Here is a 26,713-nt window from a genome sequence, read left to right on the forward strand (position 1 = left end):
GTATGAGAGGTTATTTTAGATACTGACAAAGATTTCCTATAACCTGCTGGCTTTACAATGGCAGGTATCAGGGAATGTTGGTGAGCTTGTGGCCTAAAGCAAGAAAATACACTACTACTCCAAAGCAACTTGTTCAGCAACAGTATGTCTCCTTGAGCAGATTAATTTAAGAGCATGCTCTTGCAATAAACTACTGGAGAGGCTAAATAGATTAACTTCCGTACTTTACAGATGCCATTCCAAAATCTTTTCTGGAAAGGAAAACTGGCAAGTAACAGTACCTTGACAAAAGTAAAAACACATTTAGACTTTATTTGTTTTTTTTATTTATTTATTTATTTTTTTTGGGGGGGGGGGGGTGTTAGGGAAAGGGTGGAAAGAAAGGCCGCTCCTGCGAAACGGCAGGCAGAGCAGGCCGCTCCTGCAGAGCGGCGGACCGAGCAGGCCGCTCCTGCAGAGCGGCGGACCGAGCAGGCCGCTCCTGCGAAACGGCGGACCGAGCAGGCCGCTCCTGCAGAGCGGCGGACCGAGCAGGGCGCTCCTGCAGAGCGGCGGACTGAGCAGGCAGCTCCTGCGAAACGGCGGACCGAGCAGGCCGCTCCTGCAGAGCGGCGGACTGAGCAGGCAGCTCCTGCGAAACGGCGGACCGAGCAGGCAGCTCCTGCGAAACGGCGGACCGAGCAGGCCGCTCCTGCGAAACGGCGGACCGAGCAGGCCGCTCCTGCGAAACGGCGGACCGAGCAGGCCGCTCCTGCGAAACGGCGGACCGAGCAGGCCGCTCCTGCAGAGCGGCGGACCGAGCAGGCCGCTCCTGCGAAACGGCGGACCGAGCAGGCCGCTCCTGCGAAACGGCGGACCGAGCAGGCCGCTCCTGCGAAACGGCGGACCGAGCAGGCCGCTCCTGCAGAGCGGCGGACCGAGCAGGCCGCTCCTGCGAAACGGCGGACCGAGCAGGCCGCTCCTGCGAAACGGCGGACCGAGCAGGCCGCTCCTGCGAAACGGCGGACCGAGCAGGCCGCTCCTGCAGAGCGGCGGACTGAGCAGGCAGCTCCTGCGAAACGGCGGACCGAGCAGGCCGCTCCTGCGAAACGGCGGACAGGGCGGGCGGCTCCGGCGGGACTACAGCCAAAGACTGAGAGTGCATCTTGAAGATGTCACTGCTCAATGTACAGGAGTGAATCAGCGTAGTTCATTGAGCTGTCAGAAAAAAACTAAAATTAAGGCAAATGGCTGGAACAAAAACCAGCTCACAGGCTGGCCCGGGTTGTGCACGCCTGGTTTAGTGGGACAACGTAGCTCAGGAGGTAAGAGCGATTATCTGGCAGTCGGAGGGTTGTCGGTTCAAACCCCGCCCTGGGTGTGTCGAAGTGTCCTTGAGCAAGACACCTAACCCCGAACTGCTCTGGCGAATGAGAGGCATCAATTGTAAAGCACTTTGGATAAAAGCGCTATATAAATGCAGTTCATTTACCATTTACCATAGTGGACTGCACATGCGCAATCTTAGCCAGCCAGCTCCAGCTGTGGGGATCTGGGCGCTGAAGCACAGGCAGAGCACCTTAACCAAAGATATTTATAAGATATTTTAGTCTCTCTGCCCTCTGCTGAAGGGACCGAAACCGAATGGAATGTTGAAGAAAGGCAAGATAAAGGAGATTATTATTTCATAAATAGTTGAAAACGGCTTTCTCTGAAATTCTGTTTTTTCGTTTTCGATTTCTATAATGACGTCAGAAGGCCTTTGTGTCTGTGATGTTAATGCATCTCCCTGTCGTCGGATGAAATCTTCCCACAATTTTGCTGGGCTTTTTCTTTTTAAATCTACCACGATTTCTTTGATGTTAATGCATCTCCCAGTCAGTAGAATTTGGTTAGGAAGAACAATGTCTCCACGATAAATCCCCACAATGCAATCGTTTTCATTGAAAACTGGGGCACCACTATCACCAAACGTACCAACTTGGTCAATTAAAAATTCTGATCTCTGAACCACATTTTTAATTTCTATGGGGGTTTCTATTACAGTCGCACGGGTTGAATTAACTTGTTTAAATTTCCGGTAGGTTTTGAAATGGACTTCCTTGCCGACCTTCGGCTCCCCTGTAATTCGTGTCAACAATCCCCTTTCCCAAGGGACAAAAGCATCCGCTGGCAGTTCAAATAATGCATAATCGATTTTTTCGGAATAGTAAACGGGACGTGAATTAAGTTTGTAAATTAAGATATCATCTTTCGATGGAAAGAAAGCAAAAACGGATTCAGAGTCAATACCAGTTGAGTGATATGTTGTCAAGACACGCTTACCAAGTGCATAAGAACATTGTGATGTTTTGAGTCCAGTGAAATTGGCTAGAATGGCTACGATAAACCCAATACGGTCAAAAGCCTTTTCAGTAAGATCAAAACAGTTTTTTAGACTTCTTATATTTTTTTCAGGATATGTCCATAAAAAAGATGATGTACGAGGATCATCTTTGGTAAGACTGAGTAAGGATACAACGCAGTTCTTTAAATCCTGTTCTTGAGCCTAAAAAGAAAGAAAAAAAAGAAATCACGGTGAGATTTGTTTCTATATGATGCATTAAATGTACAAACATGATTAATTTGTATATGAATAAATAAAAATGGTAAAGATAGCATTCACCTACATCTTTATGTTCAGACCTTGCATGTTTGCAATGACCTTGCTATGTTTATGAAAAATGTCACTTAGAACCCTGTAATTCACACATTCTGTTATTATTTTGTGTTATGATTTTTTATTTTTAGACTATAATATAGTCCAAAAATGTCTATTACCAGAGTAGAAACATGTGAATTAGGCTAGTCAGAATATCTCAGAATATCTCCCCTAGTCAGTTAGCATTTGACTAGCTTAGCTGCGGTTTAGAACGGGTTTGGTGCTAAGTTTAAAGGTGCAGTGTGTAGAATTTAGTGGCACCTAGCGGAACGGACTTGGCAGAAATGGAATATAACATTCATAAGACACTGCACCTTTAAGTGACTGCGCTGTAAAAAACACGGGTACAGCTGAACCACAGGTAGATCGCAGTCAAACCAGAAATACCATAAAATGACCGTAAGGTCTGCCCAAAGGGGGTGATTGAAAGGAACATCTCATAATCATTGTCCGTTTCTAACGTCCCACAGAAAATGAGGAAACTGACATTTGTTCTTGGTTAGTCAGTTTTTTTCTTCTGTGTAGGCTACTATTTCACTATTTGCTAAGGGAAGTCAGAAGATTGAATTGTAGCATGGACCAATAGGTAATTTAAGGCTGCTAATTTGCACTTTTGATTCTCACAAATATTTAGCCAATTGCTGACAGCCTATACTTTTAATGCAAACTGTATTTTTCCCTACAATAAATAGGCTAAATATAACTTAAAGGATAATTCTGGCATATTTAGGGGACCCCTATTGTTTTTGTTGGTATTATTATTATTATTATTATTATTATTATTATTATTATTATTATTATTCTTTTCCTGGACTTGGTCAAATAACTCAAAAAGTCCTTGTATAATAATATAAATTACCAGGTCGAGACTTGAGACCATGAGTAACTATGCCAGAAAGAATGACCATGATTCGTCCATAGGTAGCGCTATAGTAACCGATTCAAAATGCAAATTTCAAAATGCTGGCATTTCCACCCCGTTTGATGAAAATTCATGAAAGCAGGTGTACTTGTATCATTCCTCATGAGGAACAAATATGCCTCAAAGACCCATAAAGATGATGGATTTTCCTGCAGAAAATTTGGCAAAACCTATAAAAAGTTTCTTCTAATAAACCGTGAGTCTGATTGCCAATGTACGTGTATGGTGCATGTCTCCCTATAGTGTTAACAGCTAGGAGATTCATTCCAAGATGGCAGAGAAACTGGTATTTAAAAAAAAAAAACTAAATTTGGCCACAAATTTCAAATGCTTATAACTTTTTACAACAATAATCTAGGGACTTGAAACTGGGCATGAAGGGGGCACTACCATGTTGTACAGTTCGTTCTGCAATTGTTCATTCGTTCAGGTTGATGGGCTTTTCTGCATCGGACTGTCAATCATATTGTAAAAATCACAAGACCGCTTAACTCTATGGTTTTGGCACCAAATCGACAACGTGGCCGCGCCCGCCATTGAGCTTCAAAACGTGTTTTAGAGATCCACGGAGAGTCAATGGATGACGTCACAGTATCACTGTCCATATTTTTTACAGTCTCTGATTAAACCGCAGGTTCTGAAGACCTGAAGACCAGACCACGTAACCTGTTGCGGACAACACCGGTTTAAACCGGTTCTAAACTCTGAATTGCTACTGAGCACTGACAGAGCAACACCCTCAGTAAGGCCTTCAGATGTTTTTCTTGTGTTATGAATAATTGTTTAAACTTTAAATCTTAATACTGTGAAATGCAAATGGCCACATTTCATCATTTTCAGTATTATTAAAATCACATAAATAGCTTACCAGATTGTTGACCACCTTTTCCTCAGTCTAGAAAAAAATGTCAAAGTGAGGCATTTTTATAGAGAATGATTTCAAAACAGACAGAGACAAATTCTCCAATAGCCTACAACAACTTTGATTCTGTATTGAACATTTTAGTCTCCTGTTACAACAAATACAATTTCAAATGAAATGAAATCCTTTACTGCTTACAGTACATTCACTGTCTAGGCAAAAATGTTCAGACGGAATGCTTGAATTGGAACAAACATTTGTTGCTTGAAATAAAAAGCTTCAGACTTACCATTTGTACCTCTGTCGGACTGTGTGAGCGTGGTGAGCGTGTGGGCGCTTTCATATACTCAAGGAAGCAAATAGAAGGTGGAGACAGAATTTGCTTAGACTACGCTGATGAATCAGACACCTGCGTTACCTAGCAATTCCACGTCATTAAACCTGGAAAGCCCACTATCAAAATACAAGTAAAAAATTTGAATTCTTACAACATTGGCTCTTTTCTGGATGCTTTAACAGAAAATGGTTTTACTTTTAAATTCTTATTATCGCAAATCATATTTTTAAATGTATCACGTCAAACAATAATAAAAGGCTTGTTTGGCTGACACTCAAACTTCGCCCACGCACACACTCCACTCCCCCTCTCCTTTCCAGGGTAAAAATTGGTGTACACGGAGGTAAGTATGTCTCAGGAGCTACAGATCAGGCATTTCGGGTTCCACAAGATACACCTTTACAGTAACCATTGGAGTGGCAAAGAAATCGAAAATTAAATGATACGTTCACTGAGTCACAGAAAATAGGTGTGATAGGAATGGTGCGATACAATGGGGAAAAAAAAACTAAAATATGAAGTACATGTGGCGTGTTGTGGCTTGTTTATGGAGTTCAGTGGCACGCAGTGAAGTTTTGAAAGAAATGTCCCCAAACTATCAGAGTCTAAAAGTTTTCATGTTTGTCTGTGTTTGAAAACGTTTAAAATGAGCTCATCCTTCCTTTGCTGTGCTCTTATCTCCTTGTGAGGGAATAACTTGCTGCCATGACAGGGAATGTTCTAATTGTTTAACGGATGAAGAAAATAAAAACACGATCCCTCCTCGTTTGCTCACTTCAGAGAAGGACGCGACGATGCTTCCTTTGCCGAAGACATTTGCGTTATACGTGACTACAAGTCCGACAATGCTAAAGTAAGCCATGGAAAGCATTCCATAAAACTTGGTGTACAAGTAAAGTACAACCTCATCCAGAAGGTGCCCTGTTGGATCGACATTTGGGGACTGTGTCGGCCATTGGAGTTAACTTTGAGATGACGTTTGCTGTGTGATATGGCACATCGTCCTGGTGGATGTATCCATTTTAAAAAGGGTAGACTGTGGCCATAAAGGGATGCACATGGTCAGCAACAATTCTTTGGTATGCTGTGGCGTTCAGGTGATTCTCAGTTAGTAATAAGGGGCCTAATGTGTGCAAGAAACCATCCCAGACACCGTTACACTGCCACCACTGCCCTGCACTGTTCACACAAGGCAGGCTGGATCCATAGCCTGTGGCAGCAGAAATCAAGACTTCTCAGATCAGGTGGCCGTTTTTCCTATTTTTACTTGAGCAATTTTTAAGAAAGTGTGGCCTATTTTTTTTTAAAATTAATTAATAAAACGTCTGCTCAGTTTGACACGAGATCAGAGACAGGATAGGTGGACCCAGGCCTATTTAAAAAAAAAAAAATTAATTCATAAAATGTTTGCTCAGTTAAGCCCTTTTAATTTATTTCATTAATTTTCTATAACGTGACTGCTATGAAGAATGCTTCGACAAAAGACACTGGCTCATCTGCCAATGTACAATTCAGACTGTTATTCATGTACGTTATTCAAATTATCTGGCAGTATTACCATCAAATTTATACATGTCCTTGCCAGCTACACATTCAATGTATTTTTTTCAGTGTCTTGAAATTTTTGAACAGAACAGTGATTTTTTTTTTGTTTTGTTGCCATTTTCTCCCCAATTTAGTCATTATACCAATTCCCCGTGTGAATCACAGTCCTGGTCAATGCGCTATCCTCTGTCGGTCTGGGGAGGGTGTAGACTACCACATGCCAGCCTCCGATACATGTGGAGTTGCCAGCCGCTTCTTTTCACCTGACAGCGAGTAGTTTCACTGGGAGAGCGTAACGCATGCTGAGGTTCACGCTATCTCCCCCAGATCCCACTGTCCCCAGAACAGTGATTTTTTGAAGTAACAGAACAGATCGCTTTTCTGAAGAATGCTCGACTCTTGTGTGTCTAGTGCGGCGGGAACTTCTCAAATTTCATTATGACAGAAAAATCTCTCACTTTTGATTTCTGCACCTGCACCGTGCTTCCTATAAAGGGTGGTCAAACCAGTCATGCAGACACGCCTCTGATTTTTTTTATTTATTTATTTTTAATTGTGCCCTCTCCCTTCCTTTTTACAATCTAAGAATGCTAGCATTCTATTTCTCAGAACACGGGACACAAAACCCCAGGTCTCCACTTTGCCCCTGTGCATGGCTTTGAGAACGAATGCTTTAACATGATTGGATAATGACGGACGGAAGAGACGGGAGGGGAAACAGTCTTTGAGAGAAGCTTGTGTGAAGCTTTTCTGCCAGAGAACCTTTGACAAACCTTTTTTGTTTTTGTACTTCGTACAGTGTCTCCACAATGCCGTCAAATGTACTCCACTAACCCACTGATTCACAAATTACTGAAGTTTACTTATTGTTTCTTGTTTCAATATGAATTTCTGATTTATTGTAAAGACTGCTCTTCTGTTATTGGCCTTCCTCTTTGGCTCCTGTAGTAGACTCCTCTGAACGACAGAGTGTATGGCTGTGTAATTCTGAATATACTTATTCAATACATATTTAATGCATCTACTTTAGTAGTAATCTGGTTACATCTTCAGTGTGGCCTCCTCTATGGGTCAGTAGTCATTCCCAGATCTACTTGTTGCGATTTCATCTGAAAACTTCCTCCAAAACGAGAACGGTCGGGCTACAAAGGCACATATATTAAGTTTGCAACACACGCTGTGTTCATGCCCAACTTACTTTTTGTGTTGCCTCTTTTGTATTACTTTCACCACATTTTTGTGTCAAAGTTACCACTTCTGTGTTACAAACAAACAAATTTATGTGTTGCATAGGGAGACTTTTAAACACAGACTGTCCTGAAAGTAACACAATATGTGTCGTTGTCCTTAACTAGATATTGTTTTACGATAATTGCCGTAGGTTTTGGTGTTTACGCTTGTCGCTGCCGTTGTGCGGTTGTATCTGATCTCCTTCCGGTTTGTCACCACACTGACAAATAGGGTTTTGAGGAGTTTTACTGCCACCTAGTGGCTAGAAACATGACTGCAGTTAACGGCCATCCTTGATTTGCAGTTGTCTCATCTCATTAAGCAGAAAGGCCTATTTGAAGATAAGATTGATGCATAGATTTGACACAAAGCTCAAATTAAACATCCCTCAGTGCTGTAGGGAGAAAACACAAATAGCAGTAAAATAGAGATCTTTATTAAGTCAAGGGGAGCCAACTGTGAAATACCGAAATAATAATGTCATATCTAATAATAATTTTGCAATAATTAACATTCATAATTTCATAATAGCCTAACAGAAATACATATTTAATATGCCCTCATTAACTTCGGTAAATTTACTGGGTATAAACATCTTCTTTCCTTTGGGAAAAGCCAACTGTGTATATTTTGGATTATTAAACTGGTACATCAGATTACTATACATTTTTACGTGCATTTCAAATCGCAGTCATCTTAATGTAATTGTAGTTTTTGTAACTCAAGGCAGCTGCTCTCTTTATCTCTTGGGGATTGCTACATGAATTAATTCTGCATCAGAGCCTTCTTTTCTCTTAGTATGCGAAGCACACCAGGGGATATATTGAACAATGAGTTACACACACATTTCTTTTTATTGGATGCACTTTCAGAAAGGAGTTGTCTATTACAACACATTTAAAGCAAAAATATTTGACGGATTGAATTACTTGAGAATCCCATCCGAAACCCCATATCCAAAACTGCTCACAGGGAGGCGTTTGATGTCTTTGTCATTATACAAGCGCTTAATTTCAATTTCACCTGCTATACATCCAACCATGATACTATACACTTAATGCTTTCTACACAGGGCATAAATGCATTCCTAGTTAAAACCTGGTTGCAAAAAAAAATAATAATAATAATGCTCTTTAAAACAGCCGTTGTCATACTGTTAAATGGCCATGTTGTGAGTAAAACCACTTGACCCTTAATATTAATATAATATTAAATATAAAAAGTGAGCATGGGTCCCATATACGCCTGTCAAATGTATATCATGTTTCAGCTCAGAAAGAGGTACTATCCTAACCAGGCCCTGGGCAGGTGAATGATACTCTCTGTCACCCTTTCACCATTTAGCTTCTCACCGGGGGGTGCGCTACAGCCACGGATTCTTCAAGAGGCTAATTGTTGACTGAAGAGCTTTGGGGAGATTTAGGATTTAGGAGTGTATTAGTGTGAGAGGGAGAGAGACAGTGTTGAGAAGAAAGTGCCAGAGAGGAGGGGGTGGGGTGTGGGGTGGGAGTGGAGGGGGGGGGGGGGGGGGGTGGTGGTGGGAGTGTGGAAAAGAGGGAGGGGGTGAAACAGGGTGACTGAGAGACAGAGAGAGAGAGAGAGCGAGAGAGCGAGAGAGCAGGAGAGAGAGAACCAGAGGGAGAGAGAGGGAGGGAGGGAGAGAGAGAGAGCAGGAGAGAGAGAGCCAGAGGGAAAGAGAGAGAGAGGGAGGGAGGGAGGAAGAGAGAGAGAGGGAGGGAGAGAGAGGGAGAGGGAAAGAGAGAGAGAGAGCAGAGTCCGAGTACAGGAGGAGACACCGGCGGTGCAGCTCATGGGAGCAGATCTGGGAGTAGGAGCAAGCCTGGCCTGAAGGTTGCTCATTGCTTTTGCTCAGACACACACACGCACACACACACACACACACACACACAAGCACACACCCACTCACACACACACACACACACACACACAGGGAGAGCCTGCAGTCTACAGCCGGCTGCAGTAATGGGTGAGTGACAAAACAAACCAGGCAGCTGTTTCGTAGGTGACTTAGGTGCATTAACTGTCTTAACTGCTGCTTGTATTTTTTCCATAGACTGCATTGTTGCCGTTCCCGTTGTTAGTGTTAATCAGTTTAACCTTCAGGGTCCAAGTTGAACTATGCGGTTGTTCCCTGCACTTGGACTGGTACTTCTCTCTAGGGGTTTCGTCATACTTGTTCCTGGTTATGGTTATACACTTTGTTGTACGTCGCTCTGGATAAGAGCGTCTGCCAAATGCCTGTAATGTAATGTAATGTATAAGGAGTGTTATTTCTCTATTTCCCTCTGAAGATCAGGAGCTTTAAGTCGCTCAGAACAATTCTGGAGGAAATGACAAACTGCCAGAAAATATGCCGTGGGTGTTCAGCTACTTGTTTTCTACAGCAGACCCCTCTTTTCTTCCATATGCTGTACTGAAGGGTTTGTGGTTATAACTGAAAACAGTGAATCTGCATAGTGCCATACTTCCACCTGCTGGAAGAAAGCGGTAGACTCCTAACAAAACTTCCACAAGATGGCGCCAGATATAATAATTCCAAAATCTCTGCAAATACGCTAATCAAGCAGGTTCCTGAATGAATGTCAGTAACAACTCACGTTATTACCGTTTCCTTCACAGTACCTCATTTTATTGGTTTTAAGGAATAGCTCATTTTCTGTGAATTATTTTATATTAATTCAGTTTCAGTGTATGTTTTAGATTTGGCCAGACTGTCTTTTTGTGTGAGAGGTTATTTTAGATACTGACAAAGATTTCCTATAACCTGCTGGCTTTACAATGGCAGGTATCAGGGAATGTTGGTGAGTTTGTGGCCTAAAGCAAGAAAATACACTACTACTCCAAAGCAACTTGTTCAGCAACAGTATGTCTCCTTGAGCAGATTAATTTAAGAGCATGCTCACATCAATGAACTACTGGAGAGGCTAAATAGATGAACTTCTGTACTCTCTTTACAGATGCCATTCCAAAATCTTTACGGGAAAGGAAAACTGGCAAGTAGCTGTACCTTGACGAAGTAAAAACACATTTAGACTTTGTAGTTTTATTACATTTCCAGTCCTTTTATTAAAGGACAGGAAAAAGAAAGGAAGAGAAAAGGGCGGAAAGAAAGCTTGTCCCCATGTGAGCCTGCTATGATGTTCTCAGCTTGGTTCCTGTAGTCTCAGCCTGGTCGTCCAGATGTTGCCATCCTGGTTGTGATGTCATGCGTTGGGTCTGTGATGTCATGTGCTTGTTCCGTGTGGAGTTCCTGTGACAGGAAATGAGGACATAATTAGAGGGGTCATGATAAAAACTAGAGCTCAGTGTTTCAAACTTCCACTGCATGTACCGCACACTGTGATATACTGATCTACACTATGTGGTAGAGTAACAGCTTGCATCAGTGATTTAGAAACTACATTAAACGTGTGCAAAACTCTTTATCAGATGACTGAAAATAGACATTTAAGTAATTTCATGCAAGCTTCTCTGGCTGACATAGTTTCAGTGACCAGGTGTCCACACTCCTTTTAATTAAGCCTATTTGTACAGGCCAGGGTTGGTTGACTGAGCACACATGCTCATTTACAACAATGCCCTGTTTACCCCCCCCCCCCCCCCCCCCCCCATTAAATCACTGAATAATAATATATAATATTAATATGTAGTACAACAATTTATAATAGACATTGAAAGAGTCAAAGAAGAATTCATTTTTACACTTGTGGTTAGGAAGAAAACCAGCACACACAGGTAGCCACAGGACCCAGCTGGAAAAACATTACACTACAGATCATTTATACTGCAACTCTGAGTGGTCTTGTAATCACCCTAAATACGGATAAAAAGAAATACCCAAATAATCACCTGTGTTTTGGGATTCTTTGGTAAGTTATCCACTTCCTCCTTGTTGTATCTCAGAGAAGTGATGTCACAGCCACATGTTCAGTCCTCACAGGCGAACACATGGCTCCACGGAAACGGATCTCTTCACTCATGGAAGGATGGAAATGGTTTCCACGGAAACGGATCCCGTCACTCTGGAATGGTGAAAATGGTAAATGGACTGCATTTATATAGCGCTTTTATCCAAAGCGCTTTACAATTGATGCCTCTCATTCGCCAGAGCAGTTAGGGGTTAGGTGTCTTGCTCAAGGACACTACGACACGCCCAGGGCAGGGTTTGAACCGGCAACCCTCTGACTGCCAGACAATCGGTCTTACCTCCTGAGCTATGTCGTCCTGGTCTCCACGGAAATGGATCTCGTCACTCTGGAATGGTGGAAATGGTCCCCGCAGAAATGGATCTCGTCGCTCTGGAATGGTAGAAATGTTCTTCATGGAAGTGGATCCCATCACTCTGGAATGGCGGAAATGGTCTCCTTGGAAATGGATCTCATCACTCTGGAATGGCGGAAATGGTCTCCTTGGAAATGGATCTCATCACTTCGGAACGGTGGAAATGGTCTCCATGGAAATGGATCTCATCACTCTGGAATGGCGGAAATGGTCTCCACGGAAACGGATCCCGTCGCTCTGGAATGCACATACAGTGGGTTTCAATTTGTCTCCGCCACACTGGGGTGACCAGGAGTGGTGCTGAGAACGGCAGCCGGAGTGAACTCACCCTGGCCTGGCTGATGGTACCCTCGCTCACACAGGCTAACGTGGGGGCAGGCGTTTCTTTCCGGGGAAAGTCCTCCAGCAGAGGTAAAAATGACTGAGGTGGTGTTACTCTAGTGCAGGAGTGCACAAAAGGGGCCGATCTGTTTTTGGGATTTTGTGCCAACTTCTGCTCTTATATATTTAATTAGCTCCTATCTATGTCGTTTTGTCGTTTTTATGTATTCAGTGTTGCTGCTGCTTTTCATGCAGTCTTGCATGAAAAGCGCTATATAAACAAATTGTGTTTTGTGATCTGATTAAATGAGCACCGACTACAGCCAAAGACTGAGAGTGCATCTTGAAGATGTCACTGGGCTCAATGTACAGGGGAGATTTTCTTTTGGGGTTTGTGATTTGTGTGGAGAGCTTTGGTTTTGTAAACTTTGTGTGTTTTTGTTTGTAATTTAGATTAATAAATGTCTGGGTTTGTTTTTAGATCAGTTTCTGTCTTGTTTTTGATGCATCTGGACTTTGTTTGTTGCGGCCAGTCGAGCCAGCCGTAACAAAATGGGGGCTCGTCCGGGATCTACCATCCTACTTCCAACACTGTGGACATTCAGACACTTCCCTGCGGCGGTGAAGACGCTGCGCGCAGACACACAGTACCCTGCGGCGGCGAGGAGGCTGCGCGCAGACACACACTACCCTGCGGCAGCGAGGACGACGCGCGCAGACACACAGTACCCTACAGCGGCAGACTTCTCTGGACAATTTGTGGACATTTGGTATTTATTTTTTGTTTAGTTTTGTATAGTAATTTAAAGAAAGAAAAAAAAAGACCTTTTAGTTTTGTAAACTTTGTGTGTTTTTGTTTGTAATTTAGATTAATAAATGTCTGGGTTTGTTTTTAGATCAGTTTCTGTCTTGTTTTTGATGCATCTGGACTTTGTTTGTTGCGGCCAGTCGAGCCAGCCGTAACATCAGTCGCATTGATTGAATGAAGTTCAAATTCAAATTTCGGGTAGGTATTTACATTAGACTTCACTTTGAAATAGACTTTGAAATAAACTCAAGTAGACTTCGAAATAGATTTTGAAATAGACTTCGAAATAGACTTCGAAATAGACTTCCAAATAGACTTCCAAATAGACTTCCAAATAGACTTCCAAATAGACTTCCAAATAGACTTCCAAATAGACTTCCAAATAGACTTTGAAATAGACTTTGAAATAGACTTCCAAATAAACTTCGAAATAGACTTCGAAATAGATTTCGAAATTGACTTCCAAACAGACTTCCAAATAGACTTTCAAATAGACTTTCAAATATACTTTCAAATATACTTTCAAATAGACTTTCAGAAGGTCTTTCAATTACACCTTCAAATAGACTTTCAAATAGACTTTCAAATAGTCTTTCAATTACACCTTCAAATAGATTATATAAGGAAATAATGCAGTTGTTTAAATCCTGGTCTTGAGCCTAAAAAAAAAATAGAAATCACGGTGAGATTTGTTTCTATATGATGCATTAAATGTACAAACATTAAATTGTATATTAATAAATAAAAATGGTAAAGATAGCATTCACATACATATGCAAGGTCTGAACATAAAGATGTATTTCTATTGTCTATGAAAAATGTCACTTGGAACCCTGCAATTCTCACATTCTGTTATGTTGTGTTATGAAAATTTCTTTTTAGACTATAATATAGTCCAAAAAATGCCTATTACCAGGGTAGAAACACTCTGAATTCAATTTAACTATTTCAGACACATAGGTCCATAGCATTAAGCTAGTCAGAATATCTCCCCTACACCCCTTTTTTTGTTGAACTCAATGGGGCTGTTGCTCTGTCAGTTAGCATTTGACTAGCTTAGCTGCGGTTTAGAATGGGTTTAGTGCTAAGTTTAAGTGATTGCTCTGTCAAAACAAGTACGCTTTCAGCTGAACCACCGCTAGATCGCATTCAAACCAGAAATACCATAAAATGACCTTAAGGTCTGCCCAAAAGGAGTGATAGAAAGTAACATCACATAATCATTGTCCGTTTCTAACGTCCCACAGAAAATGCCACAGAAAATTAGGAAACTGAAATTTGTTCGTTTTTTTTTCTTTTCTTTCCTGTATAGGAATTTCATTGTTTGCTAAGGAAAGTCAGAAGATTGAATTGTAGCATGGACCAATAGGCCTACACATACTATCTTGTAATTTAACGTTGCTAATTTGCACTTTTGATTCTCACAAATATTTAGTTGATTGCTGATAGCCTATACTTTTAATACAAAGAACTGTATTTAGGCCAATAAATAATACAATACAATAAATAGGCCAAATATAACTTAAAGGACAATTCTGGCATATTTTTATATTATTATTAAAATCAGCATATCCTATGAAAAGTCACAAAACCTAGCCTACATGAATTTGCCCTACCAATATAAAACATACAGATATATATATAGAAATCTCTCTTTAAATCTTGGTTAAACCATGTGTGCAGCAGGTTTAACTTAAACCTCAGGTAACTGCCAGTAGAGGTCACTCTAGTGATTTCAGCAAGACACAGCAACAGGGGGGTTAGGCTTAGGCTGAAATGCAGGTGGGTATTAGGTTCTGAGGACACATCAGACAGGTTTACGAGACCACGTGACCTGTTGCGGACAACACAACAACTAACTGGTTCTAACTGGTTCTAAACTTTAAAGCAGCGTTTCCCAACCTTTTTACTTTCCAAATTTACATAAACTCATGGCACACCACTCTCAAAAGCATAAAATTAAACACCATTACCAACATAAAAATTTTTTTTAAAGGATTTTTCACACGGCACACCTGACCTCGCCAAACGGCACACCGGTTGGGAACTGCTGCTCTATCTAAATCGCTGCGGAGCACTGACAGAGCAACACCCTCAGTAAGGCCTTCAGAAGTTTTTCTTGTGTTATGAATAATTGTTTAAACTTTAAATCTTAATACTATAAAATGCAAATGGCCACATTTCATCATTTTCAGTATTATTAAAATCACATAAATAGCTTACCAGATCGTTGACCACCTTTTTCTCAGCCTAGAAAAAAATGTCAAAGTAAGGCATTTTTATAGAGAATGATTTCAAAACAAACGGAGACAAATTCTCCAATAGCAGACAACAACTTTGATTCTGTATTGAACATTTTAGTCTCCTGTTACAACAACATTATTGCAAGGACAGATACAATATTTTAAAATACTAGTATAAATACAATTTCAAATGAAATCCTTTACTGCTTACAGTACATTCACTGTCTAGGCAAAAATGTTCAGGCTGAATGCTTGAACTGGAACAAACATTTGTTGCTTGAAATAAAAAGCTTCAGACTTACCATTTTTACCTCTGATGGATTATTTCCGAAAGTGTGATGAGTGTGTGGACGCTTTTATCTACTCACTGAAACAATACAGAGGGGTGGAGACAGAATAATTTGTTTACGCTAGCCAATGAATTAGAAACCTACATAACCTAATAACCACACCTATTCCACTCCTTTAAACCTGGAAAGCCCACTATATCAAAATACAAGTAATAAATTTGAATTCTTACAACATCGGCTATGTTCTGGATGCTTTAACAGAAAATGGTTTTACTTTTAAATTTTTAAAACATATTTTTAAATGTATCACGTCAAACAATAATAAAAGCATTTGGCTGTCACTCAAACTTCGCCCACGCACACATACCACTCCCCCTCTCCCTTCCAGGGTCAAAATTGGTGTACACAGAGGTAAGTATGTCTCAGGAGCTACAGATCAGGCATTTCTGGTCCCACTAGATGCACCTTTACAGTAACCACTGGGGTAGCAAAGAAATCGAAAATGAACTGATACGTTCACTGAGTCACAGAAACTAGGTGTGGTAGGAATGCCGTGAGACAATGGAAAAAAAACTAAAATATGAAATACATGTGGCGTGGCTTGTTTGTGGAGTTCAATGGCATGCAGTGGAGTTTTGAAGGAAATGTCCCCAAACTATCAGAGTCGAAAGGTTTTCATGTTTGTCTGTGTTTGAAAACTTTTAAAATGAGCTCATCCTTCCTTTGCTGTGCTCTTATCTCCTTGTGAGGGAGTAACTTGCTGCCATGACAGGGAATGTTCTAATTGTTTAACGGAGGAAGAAAATAAAAACACGATCCCTCCTCGTTCGCTCACTTCAGAGAAGGACGCGACGATGCTTCCTTTGCCGAAGACATTTGCGTTATACGTGACTACAAGTCCGACAATGCTAAAGTAAGCCATGGAAAGCATTCCATAAAACTTGGTGTACAAGTAAAGTACAACCTCATTCCGAAGGTGCTCTGTTGGATCGACATCTGGGGACTGTGTCGGCCATTGGAGTTAACTTTGAGATGACGTTTGCTGTGTGATATGGCACATCATCCTGGTGGATGTATCCATTTTAAAAAGGGTAGACTGTGGCCATAATGGGATGCACATGGTCAGCAACAATGCTTTGGTATGCTGTGGCGTTCAGGTGATTCTCAGTTAGTAATAAGGGGCCTAATGTGTGCAAGAAACCTTTCCAGACACCGTTACACTGCCACCACTGCCCTGCACTGTTCACACAAGGCAGGCTGGATCCATAACCTGTGGCAGCAGAAATCGAGACTTCTCAGATCAGGTGGCCGTTTTTCCAGTTTTCACAGTTTTTAAGTGAAAAGTGTGGCCTATTTTCAAAAAAAATTAATTCATAAAATGTTTGCTCAGTTAAGCCCTTTTAATTTATTTCATTCATGTTCTATAACGTGACTGCTATGAAGAATGCTTCGACAAAAGACACTGGTTCATCTGCCATTGTATAATTCAGACTATTATTCATGTACATTATTCAAAATATCTGGCAGTATTATCATCAAATGTGTGCCAGCTACACATTCAATGTATTTTTTTTCAGTGTCTTGAAATTATTGAACAGAACAGCAATTTCTTTTGTTGTCGTTGCCATTTTCTCCCCAATTTAGTCGTTATACCAATTACCCGTGTGAATCACAGTCCTGGTCGATGCGCTATGCTCTATCGGTCTGGGGAGGGTGTAGACTACCACATGCCAGCCTCCGATACATGTGGAGTTGCCAGCTGCTTCTTTTCACCTGACAGCGAGGAGTTTCACTGGAAGAGCGTAACGCACGTGGAGGTTCATGCTATCTCCCCCAGATCCCCTCCCTGCTTAACTGGCTCCCCGACCAACCAGTAGGAGTCGCTAATGCAACAATCAGGACTCATACCCTCACCGGCTTCCCACCCGCGAACACCGCCAATTGTGTTTGTTCTCATTCTTACAACATTGGCTCTGTTCTGGATGCTTTAACAGAAAATGGTTTTACTTTTAAATTCTTATGATCGCAAAACATATTTTTAAATGTATCACGTCAAACAATAATAAAAGCATTTGGCTGACACTCAAACTTCACCCACGCACACACACCACTCCCCCTCTCCCTTCCAGGGTAAAAATTGGTGTACACAGAGGTAAGTATGTCTCAGGAGCTACAGATCAGGCATTTCTGGTCCCACAAGATACACCTTTACAGTAACCACTGGGGTAGCAAAGAAATCGAAAATGAAATGATACGTTCACTGAGGCACAGAAAATAGATGTGATAGGAATGGCGTGAGACAATGGAAAAAAAAAACTAAAATATGAAATACATGTGGCGTGGCTTGTTTGTGGAGTTCAATGGCATGCAGTGAAGTTTTGAATGAAATGTCCCCAAACTATTAGAGTCTAAAAGATTTCATGTTTGTGTGTGCTTGAAAACTTTTTAAATGAGCTCATCCTTCCTTTGCTGTGCTCTTATCTCCTTGTGAGGGAATAACTTGCTGCCATGACAGGGAATGTTCTAATTGTTTAACGGAGGAAGAAAATAAAAACACGATCCCTCCTCGTTCGCTCACTTCAGAGAAGGACGCGACGATGCTTCCTTTGCCGAAGACATTTGCGTTATACGTGACTACAAGTCCGACAATGCTAAAGTAAGCCATGGAAAGCATTCCGTAAAACTTGGTGTACAAGTAAAGTACAACCTCATCCCGAAGGTGCTCTGTTGGATCGACATTTGGGGACTGTGTCGGCCATTGGAGTAAACTTTGAGATGACGTTTGCTGTGTGATATGGCACATCATCCTGGTGGATGTATCCATTTTAAAAAGGGTAGACTGTGGCCATAATGGGATGCACATGGTCAGCAACAATGCTTTGGTATGCTGAAGCATTCAGATGATTCTAAGTTAGTAATAAGGAGCCTAATGTGTACAAGAAACCATCCCAGAAACCGTTACACTGCCACCACTGTCCTGCACTGTTTACACAAGGCAGGCTGGATCCATAACCTGTGGCAGCAGAAATCAAGACTTCTCAGATCAGGTGGCCGTTTTTCCTATTTTTACGCGAGCAAATTTTTAAGAAAGCGTGTCCTATTTAAAAAAAAAATGAATTCATAAAACGTCTGCTCAGTTTGACACGAGATCAGAGACAGGACATGTGGACCCAGGCGTAGAGGCAGACTCTGAGGCGAACATAGTGCAAAAGTGATTTTATTGTGGTTGTGCCTAAGTATTTACAAGTTCAAGTTCAACTAGAAATATTTACAAAGATGTTTTCAAGATATGGTAAATGGTAAATGGACTGCATTCATATAGCGCTTTTATCCAAAGCGCTTTACAATTGATGCCTCTCATTCGCCAGAGCAGTCAGGGGTTAGGTGTCTTGCTCAAGGACACTTCGACACGCCCAGGGTGGGGTTTGAACCGGCAACCCCCCGACTGCCAGACAATCGGTCTTACCTCCTGAGCTATGTCGCCCCTATCGCCCCTATAAGATATATACAAAGAAACATAAAACAACAAACCTGAACGAAACACGAAATAGACACTAGGACAAAATGACAAAACACTTGGATAAGGATAACAAAATAGGAAACACAAAAGTTAGAAACAAGAACTAGCACAAACCACAAACAGAGGACACCGAGAGCGAGGAAATCGAGGGACCAATGAACAGCAAGGGGTACACGAGGGGCTAGGAGCTTGAGAAAAAGACCGAGCAGGGAACAAAGGAATAAGAGCAACGTATATACAGACACTAACGGGAAAGTCAACTAGGGACAGGTGCAAACAATAATACAATACAATTTACAAAAGGAATGAGGAAGACAAAACTAAGGAGCGCAAAACAGGACAAAAACTATGGGGAAATACTGCTTTTCTTAGGCAGAACTGTGACACAGTTCAGCCCTTTTAATTTATTTCATTTATTTTCTATAACGTGATTGCTATGAAGAATGCTTCGACAAAAGACACTGGTTCATCTGCAAGTGAATAATTCAGACTATTATTCATGCACATTATTCAAATTATTCCTATGTCAGTTCATGCTATCTGGCAGTATTATCATAAAATGTATAAATGTCCTTGCCAGCTACCCATTCAATGTATTTTTTCAGTGTCTTGAACTTTTTGAAGCAACAGAACAGTGATTTTTTTGAAGTAACAGAACAGAGCGCTTTTCTGAAGAACACTTCAGGAACTTCAGGAACAGGAACTTCTTAAGGTTCATTATGACGGAAAAATCTCTCACTTTTGATTTCTGCACCAACACTGTGCTTCCTATAAAGAGCGGTCATACCAGTCATGCAGACATTTTTTTTAATTATGCCTTATTTTACAGTTATGAAATATGCTGGCCCTCTCCCTTCCTTTTTACAATCTAAGAATGCTAGCTTTCTATTTCTCGAAACACGGGACACAAAACCCCAGGTCTCCACTTTGCCCCTGTGCATGGCTTTGAGAACGAATGCTTTAACATGATTGGATAATGACGGACGGAAGAGACGGGAGGGGAAACAGTCTTTGAGAGAAGCTTGTGTGAAGCTTTTCTGCCAGAGAACCTTTCACAAACCTTTTTTGTTTTTGTACTTCGTACAGCGTCTCCACAATGCCGTCAAATGTACTCCACTAACCCACGTATTTACAAATTACTGAAGTTCACTTGTTTCTTGTTTCAATATGAATTTCTGATTTATTGTAAAGACTGTTCTTCTGTTATTGGCCTTCCTCTTTGGCTCCTGTAGTAGACTCCTCTGAACGAGGGAGTGTATGGCTGTGTAATTCTGAATATACTTATTCAATACATATTTAATGCATCTACTTTAGTAGTAATCTGGTTACATCTTCAGTGTGGCCTCCTCTGTGGGTCAGTAGTCATTCCCAGATCTACTCGTTGCGATTTCATCTGAAAACTTCCTCCAAAACGAGAACGGTCGGGCTACAAAGGCACATATATTAAGTTTGCAACACACGCTGTGTTTATGCCCAACTCACTTTTTGTGTTGCCTCTTTTGTATTAATTTCAACACATTTTTGTGTCAAAGTTACCACTTCTGTGTTACAAACAAACAAATTCATGTGTTGCAAAGGGAGACTTTTAAACACAGACCGTCCTGAAAGTAACACAATATGTGTCGTTGTCCTTAACTAGATATTGTTTTACGATAATTGCCGTAGGTTTTGGTGTTTACGCTTGTCTCTGCCGTGTGTGCGGTTGTCTCTGATCTCCTTCCGGTTTGTCACCACACTGACAAATAGGGTTTTGAGGATTTTTACTGCCACCTAGTGGCTAGAAACATGACTGCAGTTAACGGCCATCCTTGATTTGCAGTTGTCTCATCTCATTAAGCAGAAAGGCCTATTTGAAGATAAGATTGATGCATAGATTTGACACAAAGCTCAAATTAAACATCCCTCAGTGCTGTAGGGAGAAAACACAAATAGCAGTAATGTCGAAGCTAAAGGCGTCACATTCGCACACAATTCACTGGACGATACTAACATCTGCAGTGACTTCACCATAGAAGTACTGATATACTGTATATGAGGAGTGTTATTTCTCTATTTCCCTCTGAAGATCAGGAGCTTTAAGTTGCTCAGAACAATTCTGGAGGAAATGACAAACTGCCAGAAAATATGCCGTAGGTGTTCAGCTACTTGCTTTCTACAGCTGACCCCACTTTTCTTCCACATGCTGTACTGAAGAGTTTGTGGTTATCACTGAAAACAGTGAATCTGCATAGTGCCATACTGCCACCTGCTGGAAGAATGCGGTAGACTCCTAACAAAACATCCACAAGATGGCGCCAGATATAATAATTACAAAATCTCTGCAAATACGCTAATCAAGCAGGCTCCTGAATGAATGTCAGTAACAACTCACGTGATTACCGTTTCCTTCACAGTACCTCATTTTATTGGTTTTAAGGGATAGCTTATTTTCTGTAAATTATTTTATATTATTTCAGTTTCAGTGTATGTTTTAGATTTGGCCAGACTGTCTTTTTGTGTGAGAGGTTATTTTAGATACTGACAAAGATTTCCTATAACCTGCTGGCTTTACAATGGCAGGTATCAGGGAATGTTGGTGAGTTTGTGGCCTAAAGCAAGAAAATACACTACTACTCCAAAGCAACTTGTTCAGCAACAGTATGTTTCCTTGAGCAGATTAACTTAAGAGCATGCTCACATCAATGAACTACTGGAGAGGCTAAATAGATGAACTTCTGTACTCTCTTTACAGATGCCATTCCAAAATCTTTACGGGAAAGGAAAACTGGCAAGTAGCAGTAGCTTGACACAAAAACACATTTAGACTTTATTTGTTTTTTGTTTTTTTTATTTTTATTTTGGGGAGGGTGGTGTTTTTTGGAGTTTTTTTTTGGGGGGGGGGGGGGAGGGGGGGGTTTTTTGGAGTTTTTTTTTGGGGGGGGGGAGGGTGGGGTTTTTTTGGAGTGGGGGGTGTTAGGGAAAGGGCGGAAAGAAAGCTTGTCCCCATGTGAGCCTGCTATGATGTTCTCAGCTTGGTTCCTGTAGTCTCAGCCTGGTCGTCCAGATGTTGCCATCCTGGTTGTGATGTCATGCGTTGGGTCTGTGATGTCATGTGCTTGTTCCGTGTGGAGTTCCTGTGACAGGAAAGGAGGACAGAATTAGAGGGGTCATGATAAAATCTAGAGCTCAGTGTTTCAAACTTCCACTGCATGTACCACACACTGTGATATACTGATCTACACTATGTGGTAGAGTAACAGCTTGCATCAGTGATTTAGAAACTACATTAAACGTGTGCAAAACTCTTTATCAGATGACTGAAAATAGACATTTAAGTAATTTCATGCAAGTTTCTCTGGCTGACATAGTTTCAGTGACCAGGTGTCCACACTCCTTTTAATTAAGCCTATTTGTACAGGCCAGGGTTGGTTGACTGAGCACACATGCTCATTTACAACAATGCCCTGTTTACCCCCCCCCCCCCCCCCCCCCCCCCCCCATTAAATCACTGAATAATAATATATAATATATTGTACAACAATTTATAATAGACATTGAAAGATTCAAAGAAGAATTAATTTTTTCCTAACTTGTGGTTAGGAAGAAAACCAGCACACACAGGTGGCCACAGGACCCAGCTGGAAAAACACTACACTACAGATCATTTATACTGCAACTCTGAGTGGTCTTGTAATCACCCTGGATACGGATAAAAATAAATACCCAAATAATCACCTGTGTTTTGGGATTCTTTGGTAAGTTATCCACTTCCTCCTTGTTGTATCTCAGAGAAGTGATGTCACAGCCACATGTTCAGTCCTCACAGGCGAACACATGGCTCCACGAAAACGGATCTCCTCACTCAGGAGAGGGTGGAAATGGTCTCCACGGAAACGGATCCCGTCACTCTGGAATGGTGAAAATGGTCTCCACGGAAACAGATCCCGTCGCTCTGGAATGCACATACAGTGGGTTTAAATGTGTCTCTGTCACAGTGGGGTGACCAGCAGTGGTGCTGAGGACGGCAGCTGGAGTGAACTCACCCTGGCCTGGCTGATGGTACCCGCGCTCACACAGGCTAACGTGGGGGCAGGCGTTTCTTTCCGGGGAAAGTCCTCCAGCAGAGGTAAAAATGACTGAGGTGGCGTTACTCTAGTGCAGGGGTGCACAAAAGGGGCCGATCCTGTTTTTGGGGTTTTGTGCCAACTTCTGCTGTTATATATTCAGTTAGCTCCTATCTATGTCGTTTTATCGTTTTTATGTTTTCAGTGTTGTTGCAGCTTTTTATGGATCTTTTTATCTTTACTATGTGAACGAATTTGTATTGCAATCTTGCATGAAAGGCGCTATATGAACAAATTGTGTTTTGCGATCTGATTTAATGAGCACCGACTACAGCCAAAGACTGAGAGTGCATATTGAAGATGTCAATGGTTGAAGATGGCCCAGGTTGTGCACGCCTGGTTTAGTGGGCTGCACATGCGCAATCTTAGCCAGCCAGCTCCAGCTGTGGGGATCTGGGCGCTGAAGCACAGGCAGAGCACCTTAACCAAAGATATTTATACAAAGATATTTCAGTCTCTCTGCCGTCTGCTGAAGGGACCGAAACTGCATGGAATTTTTAAGAAAGGCAAGATAAAGGAGATTATTTTTTCATAGATAGTTGGAAACCACTTTCTATTTTTTTTTTTTTTTTTTTTATCTACCAAGATGTCTGTGATGTTAATGCATTTCCCAGTCAGTGGAATTTGGTTAAGACTAATGTCTCCACGATAAATCCCCACAATGCAATTGTTTTCATTGAAAACTGGGGCACCACTATCACCAGAAGTACCAACTTGGTCAATTAAAAATTCTGATCTCTGAACCCAATTTTTCATTTCTATGGGGGTTTCTATTACAGTCGAATTCATTAAATGAACTTGGTTAAAATCCTGGTTGGTTTTGACATAGACTGGCATGCCGACACACGGCTCCCCTGTAATTTTTGTCAACAATCCCCTTTCCCAAGGGACAAAAGCATCCGCTGGCAGTTCAAAGAATGCATAATCGATTTTTTCGGAATAGTAAGTGGGACGTGAATTAAGTTTGTAAATTAAGGTATCATCTTTCAATGGAAAGAAAGCAAAAATTAAGTCAGAGTCAATACCAGTTGAGTGACAGGTTGTCAAAACAAGCCTCTCATGTGCATAAAAACACTGTGATAGAATCTTGCCTTTTGAAACTCCATTGTATTTGAGTTTAACGATAAACCCAATAGGGTCAAAATCTTTTTCAATAATATTAAAACAGTTTTTTAGACTTTTTATATTTTTTTCAAGATGTGACAATAAAAACAATGATGTATGAGGATCATCTTGGGTAAGATTGATCAAGGAAATAATATAGTTGTTTAAATCCTGGTTTTGAGCCTAAAAAAAAAAAAAGAAATCACGGTGAGATTTGTTTCTATATGATGCATTAAATGTACAAACATGATTAATTTGAATAAATAAAAATGGTAAAGATGGCATTCATCTACATCATTTATGGACAGACCTTGCATATGTATTTCTGTTGTCTATGAAAAATGTCACTTAGAACCCTGTAATTCTCACATTCTGTTATTATGTTGTGTTATGAAATTTTCTTTTTAGACTACAATATAGTCCAAAAAATGCCTATTACCAGGGTAGAAACACTCAATTTAATTAAATTTAACTTCATTTCAGACACATAGGTCCATAGCATTAAGCTAGTCAGAATATCTCCCCTACACCCCTTTTTTTTGTTGAACTCAATGGGGCTGTTGCTCTGTCAGTTAGCATTTGAATAGCTTAGCTGCGGTTTAGAACGGGTTTAAGCGATTGCTCTGTCAAAACAAATACGGTTCAGCTGAACCACCGCTGGATCGCATTCAAACCAGAAATACCATAAAATGACCTTAAGGTCTGCCCAAAAGGAGTGATAGAAAGGAACATCTCATAATCATTGTCCGTTTCTAACGTCACATAGAAAATGCCACAGAAAATGAGGAAACTGAAATTTGTTCTCGGTTTGTTCGTTTTTTTTCTTTTCTTTCCTGTATAGGAATTTCACTGTTTGCTAAGGGAAGTCAGAAGATTGAATTGTAGCATGGACCAATAGGCCTACACATACTATCTTGTAATTTAACGTTGCTAATTTGCACTTTTGATTCTCACAAATATTTAGTCGATTGCTGATAGCCTATACTTTTAATACAAAGAACTGTATTTAGGCCAATAAATAATACAATACAATAAATAGGCCAAATATAACTTAAAGGACAATTCTGGCATATTTTTATATTATTATTAAAATCAGCATATCCTCTGACAAGTCACCTAGCCTACAATGAATTTACCCTACCAATATAAAACATACAGATATATATATAGAAATCTCTCTTTAAACCTTGGTTAAACCATGTGTGCAGCAGGTTTAACTTAAACCTCAGTTAACTGCCAGTAGAGGTCACTCTAGTGATTTCAGCAAGACACAGCAACGGGGATTAGGCGAAAATGCAGGCGTGTTTTAAACCACAGGTTCTGAAGACACAGCAGTCGAGTTTACCAGACCACGTGACCTGTTGCGGACAACATCGGTTTAAACTGGTTCTAAACTCTAAATCGCTGCGAATCACTGACAGAGCAACCTTCAGATGTTTTTCTCGTGTTATGAATAATTGTTTAAATCTTAATACTGTGAAATGCAAATGGCCACATTTCATCATTTTCAGTATTATTAAAATCACATAAATAGCTTACCAGATTGTTGAACACCTTTTCCTCAGTCTAGAAAAAAATGTCAAAGTAAGGCATTTTTATGGAGAATGATTTCAAAACAGACGGAGACAAATTCTCCAATAGCCTACAACAACTTTGATTTTGTATTGAACATTTTAGTTTAACATTATTGCAAGGTCAGATACAATATTTTAAAATACTAGTATAAATACAATTTCAAATGTATTCACTGTCTAGGCAAGAATGTTCTGGCTGAGTGCAACAAACATTTGTTGCTTGAAATAAAAAGCTTCAGACTTACCATTTTTACCTCTGATGGATTATTTCCGAAAGTGTGATGAGTGTGTGGACGCTTTTATCTACTCACTGAAACAATACAGAGGGGTGGAGACAGAATAATTTGTTTACGCTGGCCAATGAATTAGAAACCTACATAACCTAGTAACCACACCTATTCCACTCCTTTAAACCTGGAAAGCCCACTATATCAAAATACAAGCAAAAGATTTTAATTCTTACAACTTTTCTGGATGCTTTAACAGAAAATGGTTTTACTTAAAAATTTTTATGATCGTAAAACATATTTTTAAATGTATCATGTCAAACAATAATAAAAGCATTTGGCTGTCACTCAAACTTCGCCCACGCACACACACCACTCCCCCTCTTCCTTCCAGGGTAAAAATTGGTGTACACGGAGGTAAGTATGTTTCAGGAGCTACAGATCAGGCATTTCTGGTCCCACTAGATGCACCTTTACAGTAACCACTGGGGTAGCAAAGAAATCGAAAATGAAATGATACGTTCACTGAGGCACAGAAAATATGTGTGATAGGAATGGCGTGATACAATGGAAAAAAAATTTACTAAAATATGAAGTACCTGTGGCGTGTTGTGGCTTGTTTATGGAGTTCAGTGGCATGCAGTG

The 26,713-nt window shown here is 40.8% G+C and overlaps 2 protein-coding genes and 1 long non-coding RNA gene across 7 annotated transcripts in view; 1 reads left to right on the plus strand and 2 right to left on the minus strand.

The window, feature by feature from the left end:
• Positions 1-26,713, plus strand: part of si:dkey-191g9.5 (rap1 GTPase-GDP dissociation stimulator 1) — a 95,694-nt gene that overhangs the window by 13,756 nt on the left and 55,225 nt on the right. The window contains exon 1 of one of the 2 annotated variants that reach the window (XM_035399551.1): positions 9,284-9,563. The exons of the other annotated variant lie outside the window; for it this stretch is intronic. Within the exon in view, the coding sequence (XP_035255442.1) occupies positions 9,560-9,563 (4 nt within the window). The 5' untranslated portion in view covers positions 9,284-9,559. Of the gene's footprint in view, positions 1-9,283; positions 9,564-26,713 lie in introns of those variants that run through there. 2 annotated transcript variants of the gene reach the window in all.
• On the minus strand, positions 1,495-26,420 carry LOC118217628. Of its 4 annotated transcripts, XR_004763244.1 has the most exons (5): positions 26,087-26,375; positions 25,807-25,833; positions 23,083-24,450; positions 22,775-22,991; positions 21,993-22,173 (listed from the first exon to the last, which is right to left on the minus strand). XR_004763244.1 is itself a non-coding variant. In XM_035399556.1 (3 exons), the coding sequence occupies exons 1-3, from the start codon at positions 26,087-26,089 to the stop codon at positions 1,586-1,588; spliced, it is 972 nt and encodes a 323-aa protein (XP_035255447.1). In that variant the 5' UTR covers positions 26,090-26,411; the 3' UTR covers positions 1,495-1,585. The 4 variants fall into 4 exon arrangements, 2 of the variants coding, with proteins under 2 accessions (XP_035255447.1, XP_035255446.1); XM_035399556.1 differs by lacking the exons at positions 21,993-22,173; positions 22,775-22,991; positions 23,083-24,450 and adding an exon at positions 1,495-2,527 and having other exon boundaries at positions 26,087-26,411; XM_035399555.1 differs by lacking the exons at positions 21,993-22,173; positions 22,775-22,991; positions 23,083-24,450; positions 25,807-25,833; positions 26,087-26,375 and adding exons at positions 1,495-2,527; positions 4,471-4,497; positions 15,553-15,648.
• Positions 10,639-12,911, minus strand: LOC118217633. Its single transcript, XR_004763248.1, has 4 exons — positions 12,207-12,911; positions 11,804-12,115; positions 11,447-11,619; positions 10,639-10,847 (listed from the first exon to the last, which is right to left on the minus strand). It is a non-coding gene; the product is annotated as an uncharacterized LOC118217633 (long non-coding RNA).

This window comes from Anguilla anguilla, chromosome 18, assembly GCF_013347855.1.
Source record: "Anguilla anguilla isolate fAngAng1 chromosome 18, fAngAng1.pri, whole genome shotgun sequence".
NCBI lineage: Eukaryota > Metazoa > Chordata > Actinopteri > Anguilliformes > Anguillidae > Anguilla > Anguilla anguilla.

Bases quoted from the DNA above. Each gene is read 5' to 3' on its own strand.
- LOC118217628 (XM_035399556.1), bottom strand. The intron at 2,528-25,806 runs GTAAGCTATTTA...CTTTCTTTTTAG, and splicing joins AAAAGGTGTTCAACAATCTG to GCTCAAGAACAGGATTTAAA.